This window comes from Lepeophtheirus salmonis, chromosome 13 (assembly GCF_016086655.4).
Source record: "Lepeophtheirus salmonis chromosome 13, UVic_Lsal_1.4, whole genome shotgun sequence".
Taxonomy (NCBI): domain Eukaryota; kingdom Metazoa; phylum Arthropoda; class Copepoda; order Siphonostomatoida; family Caligidae; genus Lepeophtheirus; species Lepeophtheirus salmonis.
The window spans coordinates 38,444,860-38,471,723 of NC_052143.2; the positions used below are offsets into that span (position 1 = coordinate 38,444,860).

At 32.8% G+C, this 26,864-nt stretch overlaps 1 protein-coding gene across 2 annotated transcripts; it reads right to left on the minus strand.

The window, feature by feature from the left end:
- Window positions 1–26,703, minus strand: LOC121127657 (cytokine receptor). 2 transcript variants are annotated; one of them, XM_071892841.1, is made up of 17 exons: window positions 26,506–26,703; window positions 26,211–26,443; window positions 22,691–22,984; window positions 21,109–21,241; window positions 16,708–16,907; window positions 12,937–13,199; window positions 11,662–11,894; window positions 10,139–10,284; window positions 9,781–10,086; window positions 9,355–9,721; window positions 9,019–9,290; window positions 8,598–8,957; window positions 8,295–8,536; window positions 8,058–8,229; window positions 7,874–7,997; window positions 3,812–4,073; window positions 1–2,730 (listed from the first exon to the last, which is right to left on the minus strand). In XM_071892841.1, exons 2-17 carry the CDS (start codon window positions 26,398–26,400, stop codon window positions 2,614–2,616), a joined length of 3,681 nt encoding a protein of 1,226 aa, XP_071748942.1. In that variant the 5' UTR covers window positions 26,401–26,443; window positions 26,506–26,703; the 3' UTR covers window positions 1–2,613. The 2 variants fall into 2 exon arrangements, with proteins under 2 accessions (XP_071748942.1, XP_040579014.1); XM_040723080.2 differs by lacking the exon at window positions 16,708–16,907 and adding an exon at window positions 19,586–19,818 and having other exon boundaries at window positions 26,506–26,645.
- Window positions 26,704–26,864: the final 161 nt, after the last annotated feature.

Genomic DNA, 26,864 nt, shown 5'->3' on the forward strand with positions numbered 1-26,864 from the left:
AAATCACAAAAATATGACACAAGGAAGGTGTGACATTCGCAAAACCACACGTGGTCACTTAGAGGGGGAGTGGGTCATTCGAGGTTTTAGGAGGGGGGTTCTAACAAAAAAAAAAAAAAACACATGGCAAGGTGTGGGAAAAAAACCTAGCGCAAATTTACAGGAGAGTGAAAATGGGTTAGAATTTATGTCGTGTCCAGTTCGATCCCCTCCAGTCGGTCCTTAAATAAGGTAAAATTGATCCTTCATGATGTCACGCAGGGTGGTTTTCTAAATTAAAATGATTTTGTAACTAAGTCAAAATAACAGGGACTTGAGAACTAGAGAAGAAGCTCGAGGAAAAACAAAACAAAAAACAGATCCGTAAGCCGCAAGATGACAACTTTTGGTCAAAATCCTAACATTAAAAAAAAAAGAAAAAAAGGATGACTCATTTGTTGTCAACGACATTACTTTTTTATTGTACATTCTTGTAGTTTTGCATATTATTAATGCCTTATCATTGGTTCACTCTTATGATTATATAGTCCAAAGTTATGAACAATGCATATATCTATTTAAATGAGTTGAGAAAATATTATTGAAGTTTTTTTCTAAACATACCCTATGGAGCAAAATGAGTGAATAACATAAGAAAATTTTGATATTTCTTTTCTGGGAATGTAAATAAAATGATGGGACTATAACTATTTTCTCTTTTTTTGTCCCATAGCAGAAATTTTAGAATAAAATATTTTTAACGTTTTTTGTAGGTTAAAACAATGTCGATCAAAATTATTTAATGAAAAATAAATAAAAATGTCGTATCTATATTGACTAAGTAAAGAGTTTTTGTCTTTTTTCATAATTTTTATGGAGATGTGCGACCTAAAGATGACCTTGTAAGAAAAATGCAATTTTGTATAGGTCATTTTCACACCATATGACAAATTTAATACATATTTCATATAAATAATTTGATATTTTAAGGAAAAACTCATAGGCCCTGTAGTTAAGGACCAGTCCCAAGGATCGATAGTCCTAAGGATCGATAGGAGCGACACTAAGGCTGGAATAGACTGAATAAATAAGGATTAACACATTAATATTTATATAAAAAAGAATATAAAATAGGGGCCGAAAAATTTGAAAAAAATAATAAAATTATTAATTTAATGGCGTTTTAGAAATAAAATATTAAATGAGCACTTGTAAAATATTTTGACCTTTCGAAAAAAGGTCAAAAGGACTCTGCATTTGATTAGTATAAATTAAATTCACTTTTTTAGGGGGACGAAGGGGTAACCAAAAGCAAAATAATCAAGTCCACAGGGGGGTTATAATTATGTGAAGAACCACGGTTTTATGAATGAACCCTAAAAGAGAAAAAGAAAATTCAAAAAATTATCCAAACTAAAATCATAAATTAGAGAGTTTAAGCTCGTAAGAACAATATTATAATACAATGATTTGTGTTGAGTTAGTTGTAGTCATTATGATCATAGTCGTCGCCGGGGGGAGGGGTGACACCCCTCCAATGGATTATTTACTTTGGGAAAAGAAAAACCGTAAGTAAAGTTGCTTCTTTATGGAATAACGGGAGAAATGTCTTTTATAGACTTAAAAAAGGCCATTTAATATATTTCTGTATACATAAATAATAGGATGTCAGTAGTGTTGTGTCGCTCCTTATTTATTCGGTCTAGTTAAGTACAGTCTTAGGACCAATCCTATCAGTCTTTGGGATCGGTCCGTAAGATCGACGGTCTTTAAGACTGTCGGTAATAGAACTAATTTAAAAAAGAATAAACAACGTTAAGTGACGTCAACAAGGACGGAACTTTATAATTTTTTAGGACTGATATGCAGGACTGACTGTACCAAATCGAGACCGAACTGGACGGGACTGCAGTTTTCAGTTCTAACCGACACAACACTGGATGTTAGTATGAGTATTGGAGTTTTAAAACGTACTTCCTATAATGCTCATAAAAGAACAACCATTTGAGCACCAATCCCCACAAAAAAAAAAAAAAAAAAAAAAAAAAAAAATCATAGCGACGGCCCTGATTTCATACATTAATATTAGCTGTTATTCTTTCTCCAAATGCAGCTGCAACCCTTCCATTTAGATTTTATAATTATCCTAATCATGATAACAATTTAAACTAAACAATAACATTGAGAAAGGTTGGATGGGTGCCTGTTTTAGAGGGGGGGGGGAATTTTCCCGCGCTTGATTTGAAATTTATTTTCTAAAACAAAAAAACTATTACGAGTTAATAAGTTCTTTACTTTTTGAATTTCCCGCCTCTTAACTGGAATGGCAAGACTGCTCCTGTCATCAAGCTTCTGTCTCTTGACTCCTTTCAAATGTTAGAAATAAAAATCAAATTTCGATTAATGAAGGAAAGGAAAGGGGGGCTGATCTTTGCCCTTAAACCGATTCCGGGGGGGGGGAGAGAGAAAAACATACAAATTAAACATTAAAATTTTTGGGAAATAATACATTTTCTGAAATTGACACAATAAACGACAACACTCAAAATACACTTTATCTTTTGGAGGAGAGGTACTAGTTCAATCATTCCTCATAAGCTGAGTCCGCCCATAGTAATAATATACTTTTTTTCTCTAAATCATATTTGTTTTAACTGAATGAAATCGTGATAATGGAGAAATGGCTCCAGAGTCCTTCTTTAATTCCACATGCATATTTTTAAGATTCTTAGAAGGATCCGCTGAGTGTAGCTGAAAGATAAATTAACAATTTATTAATTACTTAAGTATCATAATGAATAGTGTGGGATTTTTGTAGATAAAAAACTCAGATTGGAAAAGGAAAAAAGGTTGCATCAACTGTTAGAGCAACACTGTGCTATTTTTAGTAGATTATTATATAGATTGTCGTGGTGCAACGGCGCCGAAATGAAGTTTCAGTTAGGTGGCCAAATTATAAAACGGTGACGTCGTCAGGGGGCGTCCCAATGATTTTTTTTTTTAAATACCTTTATTTAGATAACAAATAATATATAAGAATTATCTAAAACTTAGATGGATTAGAAGAAATATAATTAAACATTAGCAGTTGGGCTTTTTATAAATACTAAATTAATTTAGTGTTACAATATTTCAGAAAATACTAAATTAGAGCGAATAACAATGTTTTTAAAACAAGGTAAATTGATTTTTCATTGTCAAAATCATTACATTTAAATTTTTTAGACAAGATATTTTTTTTTAATGATAAATATCAAAAATCTGATAAAGTGGGGCCAATGGCCCCTATACTTCCAGTGCCAACTGTGGATATTTCTTCTTCTTTACCTCTAACCAGTGTTCTTAATATCGATGGTTGAATTCGAATTAGTTTTTATTGAGCTGTTAATAATTATGAACTATTATTGATTTTAGTATCTGGATCCGAAAGTTCGGGTTCCCAAAATTTACCCAAATATTTACGTCTATTTACGACCAGGATGCGATAAATTAAAGATCAGTTCTATTTTTTCATACAACACGAGGGAAAATAATCTCCGGTATCTCAAAAGCAACAGTATCTTGCCGGAAGAAAAGTTTTTACGGAGCTAAAGAAATCTCCTCAATTGAATAGGCAGGTTTCAGGACTTGGTTTAAAGCTTTGAATTTTAAAAATAGGAATATTATCAGGGGCATCCGCATGGGGTGGGCTGGAGAGGTTGTAGTTCCTGCTCATATGACGGAAGTTTTGAAAAAATATCGTTTTGGAAGAAAAAGAGTTAATGAGAAAGCAGGAGATAAAACCTTGTAGACGCCCCTGATTATAATAATTAATTCACCAAAGGGTTCTTACATTTTGATAGCCAAAGTTATGGACGTGAGGATGATTCTTCTTCAGACTGTATTCGTGAGGAATGAGCATAGATACTCTAGTATATGAGTTATTTTTGAGACAAGCTGGCGTTGAGGAAATTATATCCTTAGCATTACCGCCCCCGTCAACGTTTGAATGAAAGTCCCCCGTATTTAATTTAACATCTCCTAAAGCAACGTAGCCATTGGATGACAAGGATGGAATGGCTTCTTTTCTTACGACTTCGTCAAATGACACATATCTAAAACAAGGCAAAGAAAGTAGGAAATTAGAGGATTAGAGACGAAAAATGAGATACATTCATAAGAGATAGATTTGTAAATCCCAAAGAAAGCCCCCACCGCAACCGCCCTCATCTCTGTTAGCATAGCAGAGCATTAATATGTACTCACTGAAGGTCACATATCCAAAGCCGGAAAAAATATGTATGGATTTATAGAGCTGTAAATTGTAAGCACATTTCGTATGTAAAAAAATAAACCGAAGAATGATATGGGAGTTACTCTGACAATTTGAAGAATGTTAGAGAGGAGAGAAGTTCAGCTGTCATGACGTTTCAATAGATTAGCTGCACCCAGCTGTGAGGGGAAATAAGTATAGGATAAATATAGGATATAATCAGGCCCTTGTCTACATAGTATGAGGTGGCACTAATGTCGTGTTAGTCCTTATTTATTCGGTCAAGTCCAGTCTTAGGATCGGTCCTATTGGACCTTAGAACAGTCGATCATTGGGGCCGGTGTTTAACGGTCAGTCCTACGAATTTTTCATAAAAATATCAATGGTTTATGAAGCCAAATCAGATATATATGAAATATGTATCTTAATACGAGCATATTATAATGTCACTTAGTTATATCATTTATTTAATTGTATAATGAATAATTAAAAAATGAAAAACACCCTCATTGATGGGCCGAATTTACTTTCTTTACTAAAGGACCGACAAGGGAGGCTGAACTGGAAGGGACTGTACTATAACACAGTCCTTAAAAAGTACTGACAGAACACTAGGTCACCCCTGACTAAAAGCGTGCTGTCAAATTTGTCGAAAAGGAAATTTTTTTTGTCAATTATTCTACGTTATTGTCATAATTTTCACATTAACAAGCTTCTGGTAACAAAAATTGTCTTTATGTCAAGTTCTTCAAAAAACTTTTACCTTAGAACTCTTTATCCAATCCTCATGAGCAGTACACCAGGGCGTTGGTCGGAGTATGATTTTGGGGCTTGATGTATGGATTAAAAAAAAAATCCAAAAATTAAACTTTTACAGAACAGTTTCAAAAATTTACAGTTGTTCAGAAAAAAATAATTTTTTTCGAAAAAAAATTCAAATAATAATTTTTTTTGAAAAAAATTCCAAAAATTTATTGGTATTTACAGAAAATTAAATTTGTTAGGGAAAAAATGAAAAAATAAATGAAATTTCAAATATTAAACTTTTTTTTTAAATTGAAAAATTAAATTAAATTTCAAATATTAAATTTTTGAAAAGAAAAATTGAAATACTAAATTTTCTAGTAAAAAGAAAAAGTTCCTTAATTTGGGGGTCCCACACCCTGCGTACGCCCCTATACAAAGACTTGTGATTACTTCATACTTAGATGAACTCTTTTTTATAATTAAAGAAAGATGGTGATAGCTTTAGAAAATTTATAAAACACTGTTCAGATTGCCAACAACAAAAAACTCACACGTGAGGAAATACTAGGAATTTACAGCTCTATGTATGTGGGTTATATTCATGCCAACACGTAAAGGTTGACAATGGTTTGTGCGAATATACTAATTAGTTATAATTATTGAATAATAAGAGATGGGTTATTAATATTTAATTTAGTTTATAATGAATCAATTGTGCAGATGGTGATAATTTTTTACAATCAAAATACATACCGGGTGCGGAATTATTTTTTTTAACACTTGATTAGTGTTGGATCAGCCTTAGGACTAATTGCCGTATCAGTCTTTTCCCCCCACCCCTTTCAATCTATATTTTTATCAGTCCGATGTTTTTTTACCATTCAAAGGTTCTTAGGACTAAGAATTAAGAAAATAATGAATGGTAGCTAAAACGTATAATACGTTCTATTCACACATCTCCTACAGGTATCGTGTCTCTTTGAAAGAGGTTATGGACTATGTTGTAACTTCAGTAACTCAAAGGAAGCAATTTGAGGCCTTAAACTACTTAAATTAATTACAACATAAGTAGATAAAACTTAATACATTTTCAGTGGAAAATGAAAGAATTGCTATTAATAAAAAAAAAAAAAAAAATGACAACACAAACGAATAGTTTCAATCTGAAATGAACTTAAGAATCTCCCTAAAAAACTTAATTTTATAGACTTATAATGTAAACTCACAGACAAAATAAACATGTTATATAGTAGAAACAGTAAATATATGTTCGTGGCGAGTGTACTAACATGAAAAAATCCATCCAGGATATCAAATATACCTTACCCGCGAAATTTGAAAAGACACCTTACTTTTTGAACATACCTCGTACATAATGTTTCCTAAATCTTGTACCTGATTCATGCTTTAGTAAGTGTTAAAAAATACCACCGCACCCCGTATATTTATGTATATATTAATTTATGTTGTAATAAAAAGTGCTTAAAAATCGTACTTTTTAAAAAGTTATGTATATTCTTGCATCAACTTTATGGAAGGAGTTCTCTTATTACATTTTAAATTATGCCTCTTTTCATCTAGTTTCATGCAGTGAAAAATAGGCGTGTATCTAAGAGGAAGATTTAGTTATGTATACAAATGGAAATTCAATGAGCTAACCTTTAAAAATTTGTTTATATATAGCTGAAACACACAAAGTTTGGGGAACATTAATGAATTACTCTAAACATGGTCAGAATACATAGTCAAATAAATTATCTATGTACTACAACCCTTTCTATATATACATATGTATAGTTACCCTGTGTCATATAACTACAAATTCCCTCATTTTTAAAATAACTAAAAATCGAGATGTACCACGGCTAAAAATGTGACAAACAGTGTTTATTTGGATACAATATCCTTCAAATACGGTTACGAAGACGATTGAGTGACACAATTGAATAAATATCCCTAAACTCCTCTGCGTTGGGACTCTTAGGTCACTCTCAAACTAACATTTCTTGATGTGAATGTTGTCCTACAGCAAGATGATCCCCTGGAGACTTTATCAATTTGATTGTGCGCTTCCTCGATGATGGATTTTCCTATTAGGACAACAAATTCTGACCAACATTTTCATTTAATGCCAACAACCTTGGCTACGGTTTCTGGTCGTATGTTGAGAGCAAGCTAATCAAGGTTCTAATAGTTTCCTTTAATTAAGTGTTGGAGAAGAGGGACGAAAGGCCTATTCAGGATTCGTTTGGAGACCATTGTCAAGGCTTAGAGTAGCTATAATTAGCTTTAAAATTAGTGGGAGCACATTTTATGATAAACACATTTGGGAGAAAATAAGTATTTGACCCCTTTCAGATTTCGTAAGTTTGCCCACTGGCATAGAAAAGAAGGCTCTATAGGTAAGTTAAATTTTAACAGTGAAATACATCATATAAATAAAGGAAAAAAGGTTTGGAGGAAGAAAAATTCTGAGTATAACGGTCCAAGAGCACCATAACCACCGTTAAGCAGGTGGTGGAAGCATTATGTTTCGGGAGTGTTTCTCTGTTAATGGGAAATGACGATCCCATCTCATGGAAGATAAATCTTGGGCGACAGCCTTCTTCTTTATGTGTAGGGCACTGGAAAAAGGTCGTGTAATAGGTCTTCCAAGACAACTATGGTCCAAAACCTACGACCATGGCAACAAAAGAGGTGCTCAAGAAGAGATACATAGCCAGTCTCCAAACATCATTCCCATAGAAAATCTATATCGGTGGGCAAACTTACAAAATCGGCAACTGTATCTTGTTGAAGTTTTTGATAGGTGATGTGGGGAAATAATAGTTATCTGACACTCAGTAAATATACATATGTATAGATCCATGGAATATAAATTGTGCGATTCATTACCCAGTGGATGTGATGGGATTCATCGTGATATCTTTATGTATTTCTTCCGACGACGACGGAGGTTTCATCACTGAAGGACTGGAGCATGAAACATATCCTGATGAGAGTGTCGTTGGAGGAGGGCCTGAAATAATATTAATAAGACTATTGTAACAAATAAGAAAACAGCAAATCTCTCTAAAACCTTTATCACTATTTAAGCTACTCGACTCTTCTGTTTGCTCTGACTCATAATCACTTTGAAGTGTCTTAAATGTATCATCATCGATGCGACTAGAGGTTCGTCCACTCGTAATGGAAGAACATGAGTTACTCGATTCAACAATCACCTTAGGATCTTTGTTAAGAAGTGTCGTCTGTAAATAAACACACATTTAAAAGAAATATGAAGGAATAACAATTTGATTAATTCACGGATTACCATTGAGTTGGAGCGATCAAACTTTTGATGTATTTTTGTACCGTAGACTGTGTCATCCGTGTTGAACTTATCAACCATATTCTTTGATATAAACCCAGCACTCAGTTTCCTTTCCACCTCATCAAACTGAATCCGTTTGTCCTTGCTCAATATATAAAATCGAACCCCATACAAAATCCCAAAAATCCCAACCAGTACACATGCACTCGTTATACCCATGTAGAACCCAATTGGGATATAACCTAAAATAAAAACTTAAGCATAAACCCCACGACCAGCAAGCCAGAATATAAAACAGCATACGAGAACAATAGCCAAGTGTGGAAGTAGGATTACTCCAAGGACCCCAGAACTCCTTTTTGGATCCAGAGCCAAATGTTACAGCTCTAACAGTCACATTATATGGTTCAGCTTTTGTAGAGGATGAGCCACAATCAGAAATGATCCAATCATCAGGATCATCTAAGTCATTGAGGGATACACTCATGACGGACTGTTCTTTAGTGGATGGGAATATTGGAGCTACGAGATTTTCTCCCTTGGTTAATCGGACCTCATAATGACTTATTTCTCCTCCTTTATGAAAACTGTCCATGTCCCAGGATACTTGTAGCAACGTGGAGTTCTCAAAGTAAACGATTGGATCCTTCATCTTTCCAGATTCTGTGTAAGACAAAAAAAAAAAAATATATTCATGGTAATAATCTTAAAACAATTAACATACCTCCAGAGGGCGTGACAAAACTCTGATTATTCCAAACTAGTCCACAGGAGGGAGCATCAAATTGTGGTATAGATGTGCAAGCTCTTATTGCAATGTGGTATTTGGTATTACTAACTAGAAACTTGGAGTCAAGCACTTCTGAGGTAAGAGTCTTGGATTGAAAAAAGGTTCGGATAAAGCTTCCGGCATAATTGATGTATGATCCTTCTATTTGATAAAAGGAAATCGGTCCATTGGGCTTTAGAGGAGGATCCCAGGATAGGAACACTTTTCTATAATAAATTATATATGTTAATATAATAGACGAATCATTACAATTAAGAATTTGATGATTACCTAGGAGGTTTAACTGTAATTTGAAAATTTCTAGGAGGACTTCCGGGACGTGCTGGAGATGTTCGATTTACAACATAATCCGATACTTCGCCTTCTCCGCCACGAGTGACAACGGAAACCCCAACTTTATAATATACATATGGATCCAGATCATTGACTATAAACTCTGACTTGTCCGGATCAGCCATGGCTGTTTTGAGTGAATTATTGTCACATTTGGCATCTGGGTTAGGGGAATTAATGGCACAATAACTTATCTTATAGCCACTAACAATGCCAACACGATCAGAGCAATCCAAGCGCCAACGAACCTTGAGCCTGGTTGTTTGCACCAGATCAACAAACACATTTTTTAACTTTCCATTCACTATTTTAAATTAAATGACAAAAAAATAAAAATTATATGATTCTACCAAGAGAAAATACCTTTATTCGCAATGATAGTACAAGTTGCCCAAACCATTCCAGAGGAGTACTCTTTTGAGTTTGCAGATACAGCAAATTGGTACAAGAAGTTAGGATCAACGGTTATGTTTGTGGAGCGGACATCCCGATCCACAAAAACCCAGTCCAAATATCCTTTGCATTGATACGGTCTATCACGTTCCGACTGACACCAAAAAACTGTATAGTTATCAACCATCTCATAATGGATTGGTTTAAGCCAAGAAACTTCAAACTTATCGTCATCATAAGCAATTTTTGTAAAGGATCTTGGTTGGAGTTGTTTCACTTAAAAAAAAACATACAGATTTCATCCAAAAACGAAGTAAATTTTACTTACATTTGTCATAGTCGGCTACAAATACTTTAGATGTGGATGGAGCCTGACCAACAAAGTTTTCTGACGTTATATAAAATGTATAACTATTTAAAGACATCCTTGGAAAGTATGCATAGGCAGAAGTCACCCATTTGGGACTAATGGGCCTATGTGAGTAAAATGTGTCATATTAAAAGAAATATATGCATTTATTTTAAATACAAGGGTAACAAAATTAAATATGCGGTGGTTCCAGTATCTCGATTCGTAGGCATTAGCTAGTTCCATTTTAAAATGTATTGATACTGAGGCAAAATTTAAGAATTTTTACTCAATAACAATGATGAAATTCCCTAATTTAACTGTCTTTATAGACTATACTCTAAAGTTTTTTTAAATGGTAATCTGACTCATGAGAGCGTTGGATCCTCTAGAAAAATCTAAAATCTCAAGTACATCGGGCCGTTAGGATAAAAATAATGTCCTTGGCGGAAAGAGATGAATAAAAATTGTCGTGCAACATCTCATACCGCGTAGAAACTTGAAACTTACACACTTACATATATTAGATTGATTTGAATGGGGAATCTGTGTGGGGAAATTAGAACTGTATACTGTATAGGTAGCCATGCATGCTGTGGACCCGACTCCATTCGCAAACCTTGGAACTATTTTTGCAAGAAGCCTGTCGCCAAAAGAATAAATCGAATTGACATTGGGTATGTATCAGAAAAAGATTATTAAATATTTTTGTTAAATGTATAAATATAAATATAGAATGACAGTCTATTTTCTATTTGATTTCCAAGCGTGTAAATTCCTAGCTTCCAGCCGGTATAACCTTGAACGAATATCTTAAACAGCTGCACTAAATTGCTTACACGAAGATTTTGGTCTTTCAAATGATGTGCAAAATGGGTATCATTAATATTTTTTTGAAGACTACACAAAAATTCCTTTATAAAGTCCAGACATTACTTCAGGACTTATTATTTTCCATTTTATGAAAGAAAATTGAGATTGACTTGCCACTAGTGTTGTGTCGGTCTTTATTTATTCGGTCCAGTCCAGATTTAGGACCGGTCGTATCCTTAAGACCATTGGTCCTCAGGACTTGTCTTTAAGACTGTCTCTCCTTGGGACCGGTCCTTAACTGTTGGTCCTTGGAATTAAATATTTATGAAGATTATAATCCATTATTAAAAAAGGGAATCATTAAAAGGAGGAAAAACAGCCTCATTGACGTCATGAGGAATCGATATTACCTTCTTTAAGGACCGACACGTGGGACTGGACCGCGGTCCTAAATATGGACCGACACAGCACTACTTACCACTTTTTTGAGGAAACCCAGGAGGTCAACAATCTCTAGATGGGGATCACCATAAGCAGTATGAAACAAACGGCCTTTAATGAAGGCTTTAGCAAACGGGAAAATCGGTGGAACAAGTTTATTGAAAAATAATATTTTATAATTTAAATTGTTATAGGTTTATACACATCTTGAACTTTGTTATCCTATTGTTAAAAAAACCTAAACTTACACAACTTTGTCTCCCTCAAAAACTTCCGTGACGCGATAACCAAAGTTTGGACCTAATTCCTCTTCTTTTTCCACTTGCTGCCAATATACATAAATATCCCGACTATCGAATCCACTAATTATTTCAAAGCTTCCAATAACTGTATTTGGAGATTTAACAGGAACGGACGGAAGTGTACGAGCATTGCCCAATCTCTCCTCACTCCAAAGAGGATCCTCATGACTAAAATTACGCTAAAAAAGAGCAACCAAGAAAAGATGAGTGAGTGGTTTTTCAAACGATGAAAAATCAAAGCTTTAAACCAAGTGGCGAAATGATAACTTTCTTTTCCGCTAGAAGCGTCGAGTAGACTTAAATATTCCTCTATAGCTGTCTATGCAACCTCCATGAATTTTGTCAATAATGAAAAAATATATACAATGTGCGGCCGTTGTTTAACAACGAACTTTGAGTACATACGCAGGTAAGACGTTGCAGGAGCGTCTGCAGAAGGGGAGCTTCTCTCCCAATTAAGGAGATTTGCTTTTTATTAAAAAAGTAAAATTGAAGAATTAAAAAAAAAATAATAATCGAAATTTAATGACATTTAAAAAAAAATCCCAACAAAATTAAAATTTGTTAATTTTTATTCAAAAAAATTATTTTTCTTGTGGAAAGCTATGGATTTTTGAAATTTTTCTCAAAAAAATAAAAAATAAATAGGGACTGTTTTATGAAATCACAACAGATTATCAATTTTTAAACTCTAAAGAGGAAGTCCAATTTCTGTCAAAAATTCAAATTACTCCGTGGCAGCCTTTTCCCTTGAGTTAAACTTTAAAAAATATACATGAAATATGAAAAATCCAAGATAAGAAGTAGTCAAAATCATCGTTTAAAATCATATTGAGTTTTGCCACGATTCTAGCTCCGCGCATCTGAAGACAAGTTGTTCCGGACGTTAAACAGTCCATATTAGGATAATTAACTCGTGAATAATGTGACTGTCTCCTGCAACTCTGTTCTTTCTCCTTATATTCTCAACTACATCCATCTTAGTCAACAGCTGAAATTTAGATGAAGCTTATTTCCTAACTTGGGGCCTCTATATATTTCTTCGGCTATGAATAAACTATTTTAACTGAAGTTAATTAATAGAGTAAATTCTGCGAAGAGAAAATAAAGTTTGCATATGTCCTAAGAGAAAATGATTAACTGACGTCATCTGCATAAAAGAAACCTACTCAAGCTAACAGACCCATTTTTCCACTTGGTTTATAGCTAGAATGTACATACCTTTCCCGAAAGAAGCCGTATTCGAACGGTGTAATTGGTGTAGGCCTTCAAGTCTGTGAGGAAGTACTTGAAAGTGAAGTTATTCATGGGTTCTTTGCCTACATCTAAATTTATCCAACTGCTTTCATACTCAGACTTGTATTGAATCCATTGATATAGACCAGGTGAGAAATACCTTAGTTCCAATGGGATTTGGTATTCGAGTATAAGAGTGGATTGATCATGAGACGTGATTTGAACTTTGTTCACGGGATCAGGTTGAACTAAATTATAGTTGGAAGATAAGATAACAGACAATATGTTTTTTTTTTTGTTTTTTTTTTGTGATTGGGTATTGCAAAAAGATCTAGAAACTCCTAACTTTGTTGTAAATATTAATTTATCAATATCTTGTAAATAAAAAGACGACTGCAATGATTAAGTCAGAGAACTGCCAATTTTTTTAAATATCAATGTCTTATTCATAGGGTTATTTCCCCGGATATGTCCGTTTTTAGGAGAGACAAATGCCCAGCTCTCTTAATCATTAATTTAGCCGCCTTTAGCGGCAATGATGCTTTCCAGGCGGTGGGGGAAGGCCTGGGACCCGCTGCAGATGTAGTGTTCCATCATGGCGTCCCAGTACTGGCTGACAGTGGCTTTGAGGGCCTCATTGTTTAAATAAAGGACACTGCAGGACTTCTCCTCAATATGTATCCAAAAGGTGTAGTCGAGGGGGTTGCATCAGGACTGTAAGAAGGCCCAAAAGTGTCCAAAAAAAAAAAAAAAGTTCAAAAAACTCATTGAAAAGAGTCTTGCAACGGAGGAGATGGTGTTCTTTCATTGCTCGTGTCAAAAGTGGCCTCTCCATCATCACAAGGCTCTTTCCACCCTCTTTTGTGATAGCTCTCTGAACAGTCTGGTGTTAAACCCCGAGGTCTATTGCATGGGTATTCATGGACTTGGGGGGATTTTGCTATTTTCTTTCACTCCTAAGCATTCAGTTTGGTCTTTTGAAAGAACCACAGAGAGCTCAGGTTCGTTTTGTTTTGTATGACTTAATGTCAATCTCTCAACCTTCATTAATTATTGAATTAATAAGTGTTCAGATTTCAATGGACCATCCGGTACAGTGACGGAGTGGCAAAAATGCGTTTAGAGACCTTACACTTTCCCAAAGTCAGTTTTTTGATTTTCCTCAGCAGAAAAGGTATTTGTGCAGGGAAGAGGAGAGGATACTAATCTAATAATGGGACAGTACAATGTATAGTTGTACAAAATATGACGTTTTTGTAGTTGCAACCTGAACAGTGATTTTTTTCCAAAGTTGTTATCACCATTCTTTTATTCTTGAAGAGAGAACATTTAATCATAAAGTACCAACGTATGATCATCAAAGATGGAAAGTACCATTGATGATTTGTTGGGGAGTCCCTGTAATTAGTGAAAGTCCATGTTGGACTCGGAATCAAATTGAGAATCGGCATAGGAGTAATTCCTTCTTTTGTACTCACTATATCCGGAGTGGGATTTGTGTTTATGTACTTCCTCTCATAGCTGCTCGCAGCTAATCTACTATAACACCTTGACAGCTAAGCTGCTCTCCTCTCAAACATGATATTATTTGAATCTCTGATTATAAGTAGCTCTTGTAAAGGATTTCTGAACAATTCCCAACAATCATTGAATAGTATTCCATTGCTGGAGGGGATACATTGGCCAACTATCAACTGAGTTTGGGCTGAGCTCTTGGATAATTAAGAGTAGAACTGAAGGTTGGTTGGGGTGTTTTAATTGTAAGTCCTTGTTGGACTCGGAGTAGAATTGAGGATAGATTTAAGGTAAATTCCTTACCTTATCTTGCTAGATACGGAGTGGGGTTTGTGTATTTTATCTTCTTCATATCATAACATCTTGTTGGTGTTATAATAAAAAGTTATGGGAGCTAAACTTCACGTATCTAAATCTTCATTTTGCCTAAACAATTTTGTCCAAAATATTTTGCTTCAATGATATTTCGCCTTAATATATACATAAATGAAGTTTATGCGTTTTTATTGCTTATTTTTGATTGATACTTATGTTCCTTTTGAATTTAGTAATAAAAACATGGAGGATTGTAATATTTATGACCATAAAATGCGTAAAATGTATGTTTGAATAATGATAGAATTATGCTTTTGAATCAAATTATACTTGTACGTCAATCCATGAGTCTTTTCTATTATGAATAATCCATCATGTCCAATGATAATTTCTTAATTACGAAGTAGTGATTAGCACTTCCTCCGTTCGAACCGTTGTCCTGTTTGTTATTTTTGTTTTTCTCATTATACAAATTCTATTATCCCTATTTTGTCTTTTGGTTAGAATTAATTATATAGTCAGATTCAGTTCACGTATGATTCCATCATTTTCCTATCAGAAAACAACCTTTTAATGTGCTTTATAGTAATACACATAGCACAAAAATAACAAAAATGACGTATAAATCTCATTTATTTAAATATTAAGGCGTAATATCCTTGAGGCAAAAAGGTTTAAGGCCATATTTTATACAACACGTGTCCAATGGATGGGACCGGGGGGAAATCTAACTTAATTCAATAATAATCATCCCAGCCTTTCTATTTTCAGAGTATTTTTAGTTGTTTTTTTACATGAATAATTACATAACTTGAGTGTTTATATGATCTTTCTGCAAGACCCGGATGTGGCATTCAAAATTATGTTTAGAATACAGAAAGAGAAGTGGATTAATACTTGATTATTCCTAATTAAACATGACACACTACGATAAATAGCTAATAAATATAGAAAAAATCTACAAAAATTGTATTAGTACATACATATGTGGCCCGTCAAAACAGAAAACAAGCTAGAATTAATTTTGTCAAAATTGAGTCTGGATCACAACCTTTATATTCTTGGACGGAGAAATTAAAACTTCTTTTCTGATTAAACCTTTGGAATTGTCGAGGGATATTACACAATGAATCGTCATATTGAAAAAATTAAAAATTGCTGGATTAGGTATTAAATTAAGCCTTATAAATCTAATGAGGATACTAAATGGTTGCCATTCTTATCAGGTAGTATTTCAACTCATTTAAGAAGCTTACATATAGTCAGGACCGTCCGTAGGATTATCTATATAGATATTGTTTTGGGGAGGGGGTCCCTTGGTTTTTGGATTTTTTTTTTTTTGGAAAAAAACAATATTTATTGACAAAAAATTAAATTTTTAGGAAAAAAAAATTGAAAATTCCACAGCTATTTAGAGAAAATTAATCTTTTTATTTTTTAATGTTCCTTTAATTGATTAGGTGGCGTTGCACTGATTAAGTATAAGTACACATTATAATATTAAGATTACTTCATCTGACCTAGGTATCATTTGGTGAAATCCATATACAGAAAGTATATTTCTTTCTCTAACAATCGCCTGGGCGCGAACGCACATTGAATTCAAGAGAATAACTTCTCCTGAGCGTGTAGTCCATGACCTACAGCGATTCCATAAAAATTTCAAATTTTTTGGAAAAAACTTTCAAAAAACCATAGGTATTTAGAGAAAATTAATTAAAAAAATCAATATATAAATATAGTCCTGTGAACACCCCAGATAGCAAGATGATATTTAATGACTTTTATTTATAATATTACAGAATCGGAATACGGAATTTTTTGGAATCATCCATCACTAATAATAATTCTAGCTTGTGTTCGTGTTGTTAACTTACCACATAATTAATCATGTACGTATCTGAAATGCCTTTCGTGATTACTTACCAACGGCGTAGTTGTTGATAGAAAAAAATGACAAATTTCCAGACGGATTTAATTTGTTTGTGCAATTTAGAAGGAAGTGATATGTTTCAATCACTGCTCTATATTGCGGATGAGTTCGAAGATCCCAGTAACAGAAATTCTTAGGATGATATTTAAAACCAGGAAGAGTCTTAGAATCCAGTTTGGGACATTCTTGCATACTTAAATAAAATTCAAATTCAAACATATGGAGTATTAATCATTTTTTAACTACGAAAAAATGGACAAAAAATGTAACTAAGTAAGGCATATCAGGGAATTCTAAAGGTTTTTTCTTTTCTTTACTTCAGGTTGAGTTTGTATTCCCACATGAGGAGAATATATTTTTTTTTACTCCATTCCTTCAAGAGAGGAAATAAAAACAAAATTGTTTTACACATTATTTTGTTATTGAATCCCATGATAATACCAATAATGACAAGGGTCAAGTTCGGTTTTAGGGGCCTCACGCTGAATATATCTTTGAAAAAATAAATATATTTAAGAATGTTTTTTTTATTTTTAAAATAATAAGAAATATTTTATTTACTCAAAGAAATAAAAAAAGTCATTCTAACAATACATTGAAATTATTTTTCTAATGAAGTGAAAATATTTTAAATCCAATTTAAAAAAAAAGAAGGAAAGGTAAATTTAATTTAATGTTGCCCAGGGGATTTCACGCTAAAACCGACCCTGACCAGGGTTATTAACGAATAATAATACATTATTAACTAAATTATATATATATATTCATAATTATATTCAGAGTGGACCATAAATGCTCTAAAATGAATGATTGTATATAAATTTAGAAATTCAAAAACTGTGGACGTTATATCAATCTGTGATAAACAAAAAATATTCATAATGGTATCTTCCTTATGCAAAAGAAATACAATCTCTTAAGTCTATAACGCCCACTAGATCCATGCCCAATCATAATTTTTGAAAATGGAATCCAAGTATATATCCTAGAACAAATAATTGTTGTTGTCTTTTAAATTGAAATTTTTGAGTATTTGCTCAAAAATTGTGAATGATTCTTAAATTAAAGTAGCTAACAGGTAACTGTTCCTGCTTATGGTTATATAATTTTAAAAAAAAGAATGGGTACACTGTGTATGGGCACCGCACGTAATACATTCTCTTTCTAACAGGAAATTGGAGACCGCAAAAAATTGAAATGATCTTTTTCCAGAATGGTGGAAAAATGGACAAATATAAGGAGTGCCTTATTCAAGTGGTTCTCATTGTGGGGGTCGCAGTAAACAAGGGAGGAGTAGCGATATGAAGTCTAATCTGGATCATTTTAAAAAGTATTTCCCAGAAGATAGTGCTCCATAATAACATATTGGATAGGCCTAGTTGTGTCGGCCTCGTGAGTTGGGGGCAGGAGTTGCTATATAAAGGAATTTTTGCTTTCTACTATTTTTATTTTTTTTCTGGAGTAAAAATTTTTACCGCAAAATGGTAGTCAAATTTTTTTCCCATATTTTTTTTTCTTAAAAAGTGAAAATATGTAATGCAAATTATGTATCAAAGAAAAAATTCCAAAAACCAAGTAATCTTTTTGCATAAAATGCTCTCCATATTTTATATTCATTTTTCAATGAGAGGTGTAGGGGATCCACATTGTTTAGCCACATATCGCACTCAAAAAAGATTGGGAAGTACTGCGTTATTTACCTGCTGAAAACATCTCAGACAATCACTGACTGTGGTTTTACGTCCAAAGGATTCTTTAGAGTCAATTATACATTTTTGGGGGCAAAACTAATCATTTTGTTTGTCAAATATGGCTTTAAACGAAAAAAATAACTAAAAACAATGCTGGTAGACTTGCCAAACAAGTTTCTGCCTTCCATTAAGTTTATTTTCCAATGTCTAATTGACCACGATGATTTAAAAAAAATGCTTTAAGCAAACTTGTAGACAATTAATCAATAGCTATAAATTTAACTAGGAATATCTCATTAAAACATACAAAATTACACGCAAACTTTGTTGTCAGTTGTCCATGTTTTTGCGTCTTCTCTCCAAATCAGTTCGGAACGTTGAATCGTTGAATTAGAATTACACTTTGCCACAATTATTGAATAATAACTCCATATTTGAGAAGGATTTTGCTAACTACCAACTACATTTGCACCTTTTTTCTGTATCTTTTGATATGAAAGGTTGCAATATCAATGTTTGGAACGTTGTTGATTGGGTGAGGTTCGAATTAGCTCTTATAATTAAGGTGCAAACAATAATTCCATAGTTTGGAAGAATGGTGCATCTGCGTTGCTTACTTTTATATTTTTTTGTACACAAAGCAACAGAGATTGGCGCCGTCTTGCAGGTGGCAAAATAATACAACTCCCGACATGATAATATTATTTAATGAATAAATTTTTATGGGTATACATCGTTTAAAAAAATAGCTACATACTGTCATGCCACCTTGCAGATAATGTATATATTTAGTTTGCTCATATTTAATAATTATCTGCTACCAAATTTTGTTGGACAATTATTCTGCTTCTGTTTAGATGAAAGGTTGCGTTAAATACAATAAATTTAAAGTAACTTTAAACTTTTTAAAATAAGTTAGATGAGTTTTAACATTTTTATAGTCCTTAGGATCCACTCTGTATAATATAATATGTAATTAACTACTAAACTGCATAATGACTAAATATATTAACACAATAAAAACACTTTTGAAATCAATTAATTAACTAATTATCAACTTTTATACTAATATCAACTATTATTAGTTATGTAATATATAATAACCCTTTTTGATTTTTGAATGAGTACATTGGACAAATACCCCCAAATTTTCAAATCATACATAATTGAAAAGTGGTACCTAAATCAAAAATGTGCACTTCGTATTTTTTCTTTAAGGAGCCAAGCTCATTTTTTAGTGTTAATATAACTGTATGATGGTTTTCATTCCGGAAAAATAAATGTATATCCTCATCAATCTGGAAATTCCCTTCCTCTCCGTCACCAGTCAAATCATAGGTGGCCGACTCCAATACGGCCAAAGAACAATAAATCTTAGATTGAATTTTTGACATTTTATAGCAGGATTTAGACCTGGGATTTGTGATGATTTTTTTTGTGCAAAAAGAAATATACATAAATAAATTGAGATGGGTATATGTTAGGTTTATATAGTTCTTGCAGAGGTGGGCGAATAAAGTACATGAAGCAAAATGTGTCTGTTTGTGAGAGGAGTACTCATGTTTAACAAGGAATCCTGGGATCAGAAAACGGGGAGTACCAACATTCAGGCATATAAATCTAAAGTATTGGCCATAACAAATATTTGCTGGTATTTTGCTAATTATTCTGACTTTACTTGTATTTTTGTCCACATATCACAGGAGTCGGGATGTTACCCTCAAAGGAACTAGTAGTAAAATTAACTTACACCAAATTAGTGCAAAGGCGTCACAGGATTATATTTTTGAGGGGGGAGCATGGTTTTCGAATTTTAGTTGAAAAAAAATTACCAAACTTTTTTTTTTTTTTGGAAAAATTTCAAAAATCGATAGCTATTCACAAAAAATCAAATATTTTGATGAAAAAATTTCAAAAATTCATAGCTATTTAGAAAAAGTTAAATTTTTGGTAAAAAATTTCAAATAATACTTTTTTGGAAAAAAATTCATAATACCATAGCTATTTACAAAAAATTAATTTTTTTGGAAAAAATTCAAAATTAATTTGAAAAATCCAAAGTTAGTCACAAATAACTTAAGTTTTTGGAAAAAAACATATTAAGAAAAATCCACAGCTATTTAAAAAAAGTTAAATTTTTGCGAAAAAATTTGAAAAATTAATTTTTTGGGAAAAAAACATCAATTATCTTTTTATTCAAAAAATTAAATTTTTGGAAAAAAATTGAAAAATTAATTATTTTGAAAAAAATATAATTGAAAAATCAATTTTTTATTACATTTTTTCGAAAAATCCACAGCAATTCTCAAAAAGTTTTTTGCTAAATTTTTTAAAAATCCATAGCTTTTCACATACAAATTTCATTTTGACCAAGTAAAAAGCAAAAATTCCTTTAGGGGGGCTCCATCCAAGTCCCTGTAGACGCCCCTATAGTGACAAGATGTTTATTTGATTTAACACTAGAAAAATTTTGCTGGCATTACCCCAAAAATGTTCTAAATTACCCCTGTTCCCAAACCCCTGCTATAACAGATATTTTCAGTAGTACTTTAGAACCAGTGATCAATTGAATAATAATTGCCAGGAAATTTGTATTATAAGATGTATTCGAGTCCCTCCCCAACTCTGGGTTCTATTTATCCTAGTTTGTAGACTTTAAATGTAATTAATTGTACATAAACCAAATGATAAGGCTACACTTACTGATTGGTACTAGTTGTAAAATATGTCAGCTCGTAGTTGGTAACTATGGGATTGTCGGAAATGCTCCATGTACAGTTGAGAGATTGCCAGTTTTTTGAAATACAATTAAAGTCTTCAGGCTCCTTGGGTAAATCTAAAAATATATAAATTTAATAGATTAATAATCCGTCAAAATCACACTTTTTGTTGTTTTTGCACAAAAATGAAATATACCCAACTTAGTAGAGTTTCCTCTCCTGATTCCAAATATGACCTTAATATTTCTCTATTACCCTCAAAGTCTTGAGAAGAAGACGCTAAATTTTTTTGTTATTTAATAGCTGTAGTAGAAAAAAAACCCATTATTTTTCCAATAGATGCCTTTGGTAATGTGAATCTCACGTAGTATACATGCAATTGATTCACGCTAGATGGCATTAGAAAGAAAAGATTTCGGACTAACACATATTTGCAGATAGTTTTTTGATTGTGTGGCACAGTAATGTTTGAGGGGTTGTCAAGGATAGACACCAGCAAATAGGAAATACGCCATCTTACTCTGGAAGGCAAGCAATTGCCAAAAAGTTGTATAAAATAATGGAAATCATCGAGTCCAACCATCATGTAAGCACAGTTTTGATTTCCAATGAAATAAATATTTATGGAAAAAAAATTCATTAAATATAAAAGATTTCACATAACTACAATTAATACTCGTATATTTCGAAGTATACTTTTCCAAGGCTTCAAACCCATTTTATTATGAATTTTTAATTTTAAGTACAGGTCAAAATATCTTTGTTCAAAGTTAAAAATGCTTGATTTTTCTTCTAAGACTCATCGTTCCAAGATGAATAAATCCAGAGAGTATAAAAATACATATCCTTTGTTAAAATTTTCTTAAAGACAACCCTTCAAACCCCTCTATATCGGTGAATATTTTAAGTCTATCACAATATTGAAAGAATAAAACTTCTTTTTTTGAATTGATTTTATAAGAAAAAGTCCGTTTATTAGCAGGCCAGAGGGAAAAACAGGAAGAGAGAGCTGAAAAAAGCTTTTAGTTTTAAAAATAGGTAAAATTACCGAAAGGCTATGAGGCTTATAAAGAGAAATATAAAGCATATTTGTAATCAAGGGATCAAAATCCCCTTCCTAATTTCAGTATATTTCGTTGTATTGACGTTTTTGATGTTGAACATTGTAATTAACAAATGGGCTGATCACACATAGTTGGCATATTTTTATTTTTCTTAAATTAACATCATTTTCAGTAAGTACCAACCTTCAAAGGACAGCAGTGAAAATTTCATAACAATTTTTTTTTTTAGATTGTGAGTTATTGTGCCAAGTGGGACGCTAGTTTTGTTATTACGAAAACAATGGGTCAAAAACAATTTTGTGTTTTGCATTTTGCAATGCTTCTTGATGAGAAAAAATACTATTCCATCGAAGCAATGGCTTGAAAATTGTTATGAGGACTCTGCTTCATAAACCAAAAAAATACTTAATAATAATTAAACGTAAAAAAAGAAAGTATTTTAATTTTTAAGCTCTGAACTTTTCAGGCCATGTGTTATTAATAAAAATCGATGGTTATTACATCCGACATTAACGTTGCGAGAACAGATCCCTTTATTATTCGCATTGGGCGTGACAAGCTTGCATAGTAGAATATCTGACATGGGATGATTAGGAACAAAATCAAATGCTATCGTTGTTTCGTTGAGTATACGAGTCTCTATTGGATAGTCTTGATTCCTTTCAAAATTAAAAGTCAAATTTGAGGATCGGGCACCATCCCTTGAATAGTACTCAAAGTTGGGATTGAGAGTACAATAGAAGGTGATTGGAGCTGAGCCAGTTTCCACGTTTAGATCATGCCGTGGTGCTATGACTGAAAAAGAAGAGTAGAACATTGTAGAATATTAGATAGGAATTACAAATATCAAAGAGTAAAAAAATACTTAAAACAGGCGCACGCGCTAAATAATAATACACATTTCCCTTGGAATTCTGCATAAATAGGAATGGGTATTTCATAGAGTGCAAAGAGAGGGCAGGAGCGAGACTTGTGGTACTACTGAACTAATGCCCTTGTTAACATAAGCTCTCCGTGTTATATGATTTTGTAGTAGTGAAAATTTGTTACTACTATAAAAAAGAGAATCTTCAGCATTTAAAATAGTATTAAAATTATACTCTAATAAACCATAATAAATTCAAATCTAAACTCTTACTAATTCAATAATTAAGGAACATAAAGTGATTGAATTCAAATTCCAACATAAAAATAATAAACAATTAATTTAAAATAAAAAACCTGAGCTCTCTAGCTTACGTACAAGTTCAGAAAATGATACTTAAACTTGATCGACGAATTTCAATTTCCGAACTCCAAGCGGTTGGGCGTCTCCAGAACCACCGTTTGCTCCGTGAGAAAGTCCAAAACGTTGGAGAGGAAGAAGGGTTCTGTTAAAAGGACCAAACTGGACCCGGAGGAGCTAAAGAAAATAGCCCAGACCAATCCCCTCAAGACCATGATGGCCCATGTAAGAGATCTCGGGGTTTCACACCAGACTGTCTAGAGAGCTATCTAAAGAGTGGGTGGAAAGGGATTTGCAAGGGTGGAGAGGCCTCTTTAGACAACCACAATGAAAGAACCCCATCTCCTCCGTTACAAGACTCTTTTGAATTATTTTGAACACTTTTTTGACACTTTAAGCACCCCTAAACCCTGATTTCAACCCCCTGTACAAAACCTTTTTGGATGCATGTCAAGGGGAAGGCCTGCAGTGTCCTTCATCGAAACAAAGAGGACATCAAAGACAATTTCAGCTAGTGCTAGGCTACCATGGTAGAGGAATACGTCTGCAACGGGTACCAGGTGTTTCACCGCCGCGTGGAAGCCATCATTACCGCTAAGGGCGGCTACGTTAATGATTAAGAGAGCTGAGATAAACATCTATTAGTAGTATTAATTTTGTTGAAATTCTAAAGTTAATTAAAAAATTATATCTTGTTGAAGTTTGAAATTCAAGGTGTTCAGATATATAGTATAAAATAATTATTTCATCCCTTGCAGATTTTGTAAGTTTGCCTACTCAGAAAGAAAAGAACGGACTATAATTTTAATGAAATAATATTTTTAACAGCGAGAGACATTAAATGAAAATCCAAAAAAGTTTTTGGATGTAGAAAAGTGTTAAGTATAGCGGCCCAAAAACAGCATCTCCACCCTAAAACATGAGGGGGGAAACATTATGTTTGGGGTGTTTCTATGCTAAGGAGATAGAACGAAATCACTGCATCGAAGGTGTGTTGTATCGATCCTTATTTAGGACGGAAGACTGTAGTCCCGTCCAGTTCAATCTCAGTCCGATCCAATTGAATCCTGCATAACAGCCTTAAAATCTTATAAAGTTCAGTCCTTGATGACGTCACTCAACTTTATCTCTACTTTTTTTAATCAGTTCTATTACTGACAGTCCAAGGACCTTTCCTAAGGCTGGACTGGACCGAATAAAAAAGGTATTTCACAACACTAACAATAATAACGTCATGTGAAAATGCTTGACATAAAAAGAAGTCAAATCAAAATTACGAATAAAAAAATAATTTTATTTATGATAAGGGACACATGAATCATAGTCACTCAACCTTATCACATTAAAACTAAACACACAGGGACAAAGGCAAGCAACCATAAGTAATAATTATAATTTGACAATATTCTCACATTTATTAATTATTTTGTTGTTGTATACCCAAGTAGTTGTATACTCATCTACCTGAGTTCATTGAACCATATAAAGTTCGGTTTTTGATTACGTCACCCAACTTTATTTCTTTTTTTATATCAGTTCTAGTACTGACGTCAGTTCCAAGGACTGACGGTCTTATGGACCGGTCCTAAGACTGAATTGGACTGAATAAATAAGGACTGAAACAACGCTAATCGAAGGGAGGATGGACAGGGCCATCTACCGGGAAATTTGAGAGACGACTTCTTTCTCACAGGACACTGAAAATGATTCGTGGATGGTTCTTCCAGCAGGATAATGACTCAAAACATACAACCATTGCAACAAAGGAGTCGCTAAAGAAGAAGCACATTAAGGTTGTAGAGTGACCTAGTCAGTCTCCGAACCTCAATCCCATGGCAAAAGTTTATCGGGGTGCAAACTTACAAAATTGCCATGGGATCAAATACTCATTTCGTTGACTATTTGTTATTATTTTATTATGTACTGAAGATAAAAAATTATACCATAATTATTCATCTTTCAGAAAGGGATGTTACACCCTGAAATCTATTAAATAATGAACACAAAAATAAAGAAGAACAATAGCACCTAACGCTTTTGCTTTTCTAAACTGAAAACTGTCGTTTTTCTCTACGTTCTGACCATCCCTATGAATAACTCACTCCCTTTGTAGGTGTAAAAAAAATTATATTTTGGAATTATTTCATAAAAAAATTAATATACCATTTGATAGTTAAAATCTTTACAAAATCAACCACTATTTACAAAAAAAAATCTAAAACCTATGGCTATTCTCAAAAAAAAAAAAAAAAAAAAAAAAAAAAAGTTCCAAAATTTGCAGCTGTTCACAAAAAAATTAAATTATTTGGAGAAAAATTTGAAAAATACATAGTTATTCAAAGAAAGTTAAATTTTTTGGAAAAAAATTTAATTTCATTTCAAACATAAAATTTGTTTTAATAATTTTTCAAATTTTCTAGTAAAAAGGAAAAATTCTTTCATTTGGAAGGTGCTATTTTTTTTTTTTTTTTTCATAACCTAAAAAGTAATTAATTGTTAACCCTTAATAAATAAGAATCGGAATCACTATTTAAACCATATTTTGACCAATCCAGATTCCAGAAGAAAAAAAACCGATTCTCTGATTCCGATTAATCATTCCATGAATACAATTAATTATCCTTTCACGAACACCTCTTTTCAGTATTATTTTACACATCTCTAATTATATCACTCCCGATTTTCCGATTCCGATTAATCGTCTCATCACTACAATTAATTATCATTTCACGCACACCACTTTTCAGCATTATTTCACACATTTCTAATTATATAACTCATAACTACAATACTCACATCCAGACGCAATGGCAAATCCCTCAAAACATTGGTAATTAAAGTCATCACTAGAGGACACTTCAATCAGTCCAAGCAGGAGTGTAAATATAGCACACAAAAAACAACTCCATATTCTTTCAATAGCCATTGTTTGTTTGGTGTTTTTGCTTAGCATTGATTTTTTGGTTCGAGCCGTATTTGAGGACATTCGTAAAAGTTTTGATTCATAGTGATTTTGAGATAAAGTGTTTCTGAAATTAGAAGGAATAATTAAATTTAAATTATGTCAAAACATATTAAACAACCACAAAACCTTTCATATCCAAGAAGGACATATCTTCTTTATAAGAAAGATCACATTATATACAAAGAATTGGATTGTTTTCACTCCAAAATTCTTATCATTATCTATTGATTATGAATTGCTCTTTCCTAAGAGGCCTCCTCACCCGTATTATTAATAAGGAAAAGAACTATTATTGTGAGGAATGGAGAAAAGGAAAAAAAAAAACTACAGATAAAAAATTAAGTAGTTAAGAAAATCAATGTGCGAGAAACAATTATATATCTTCTACATATTACTAGTAACATTAATACATCATATTTCTGAAGATTTGTATGCACAAATCCTTCGGTTTCTCCTAAATTGGTCCCACTATCTGGTCTAATAAG

Excerpts from the sequence above, each read along its gene's own strand:
- LOC121127657 (XM_040723080.2), bottom strand. The coding sequence starts at position 26,400 with ATGTCCTCAAATACGGCTCGAACCAAAAAATCAATGCTAAGCAAAAAC. Across the intron at positions 10,285-11,661 it reads TTTGAGGGAGACAAAGTTGT|GCCCATTAGTCCCAAATGGG; the intron begins GTAAGTTTAGGT and ends TTACTCACATAG. Across the intron at positions 8,230-8,294 it reads TTGATCGCTCCAACTCAATG|ACGACACTTCTTAACAAAGA; the intron begins GTAATCCGTGAA and ends GTTTATTTACAG.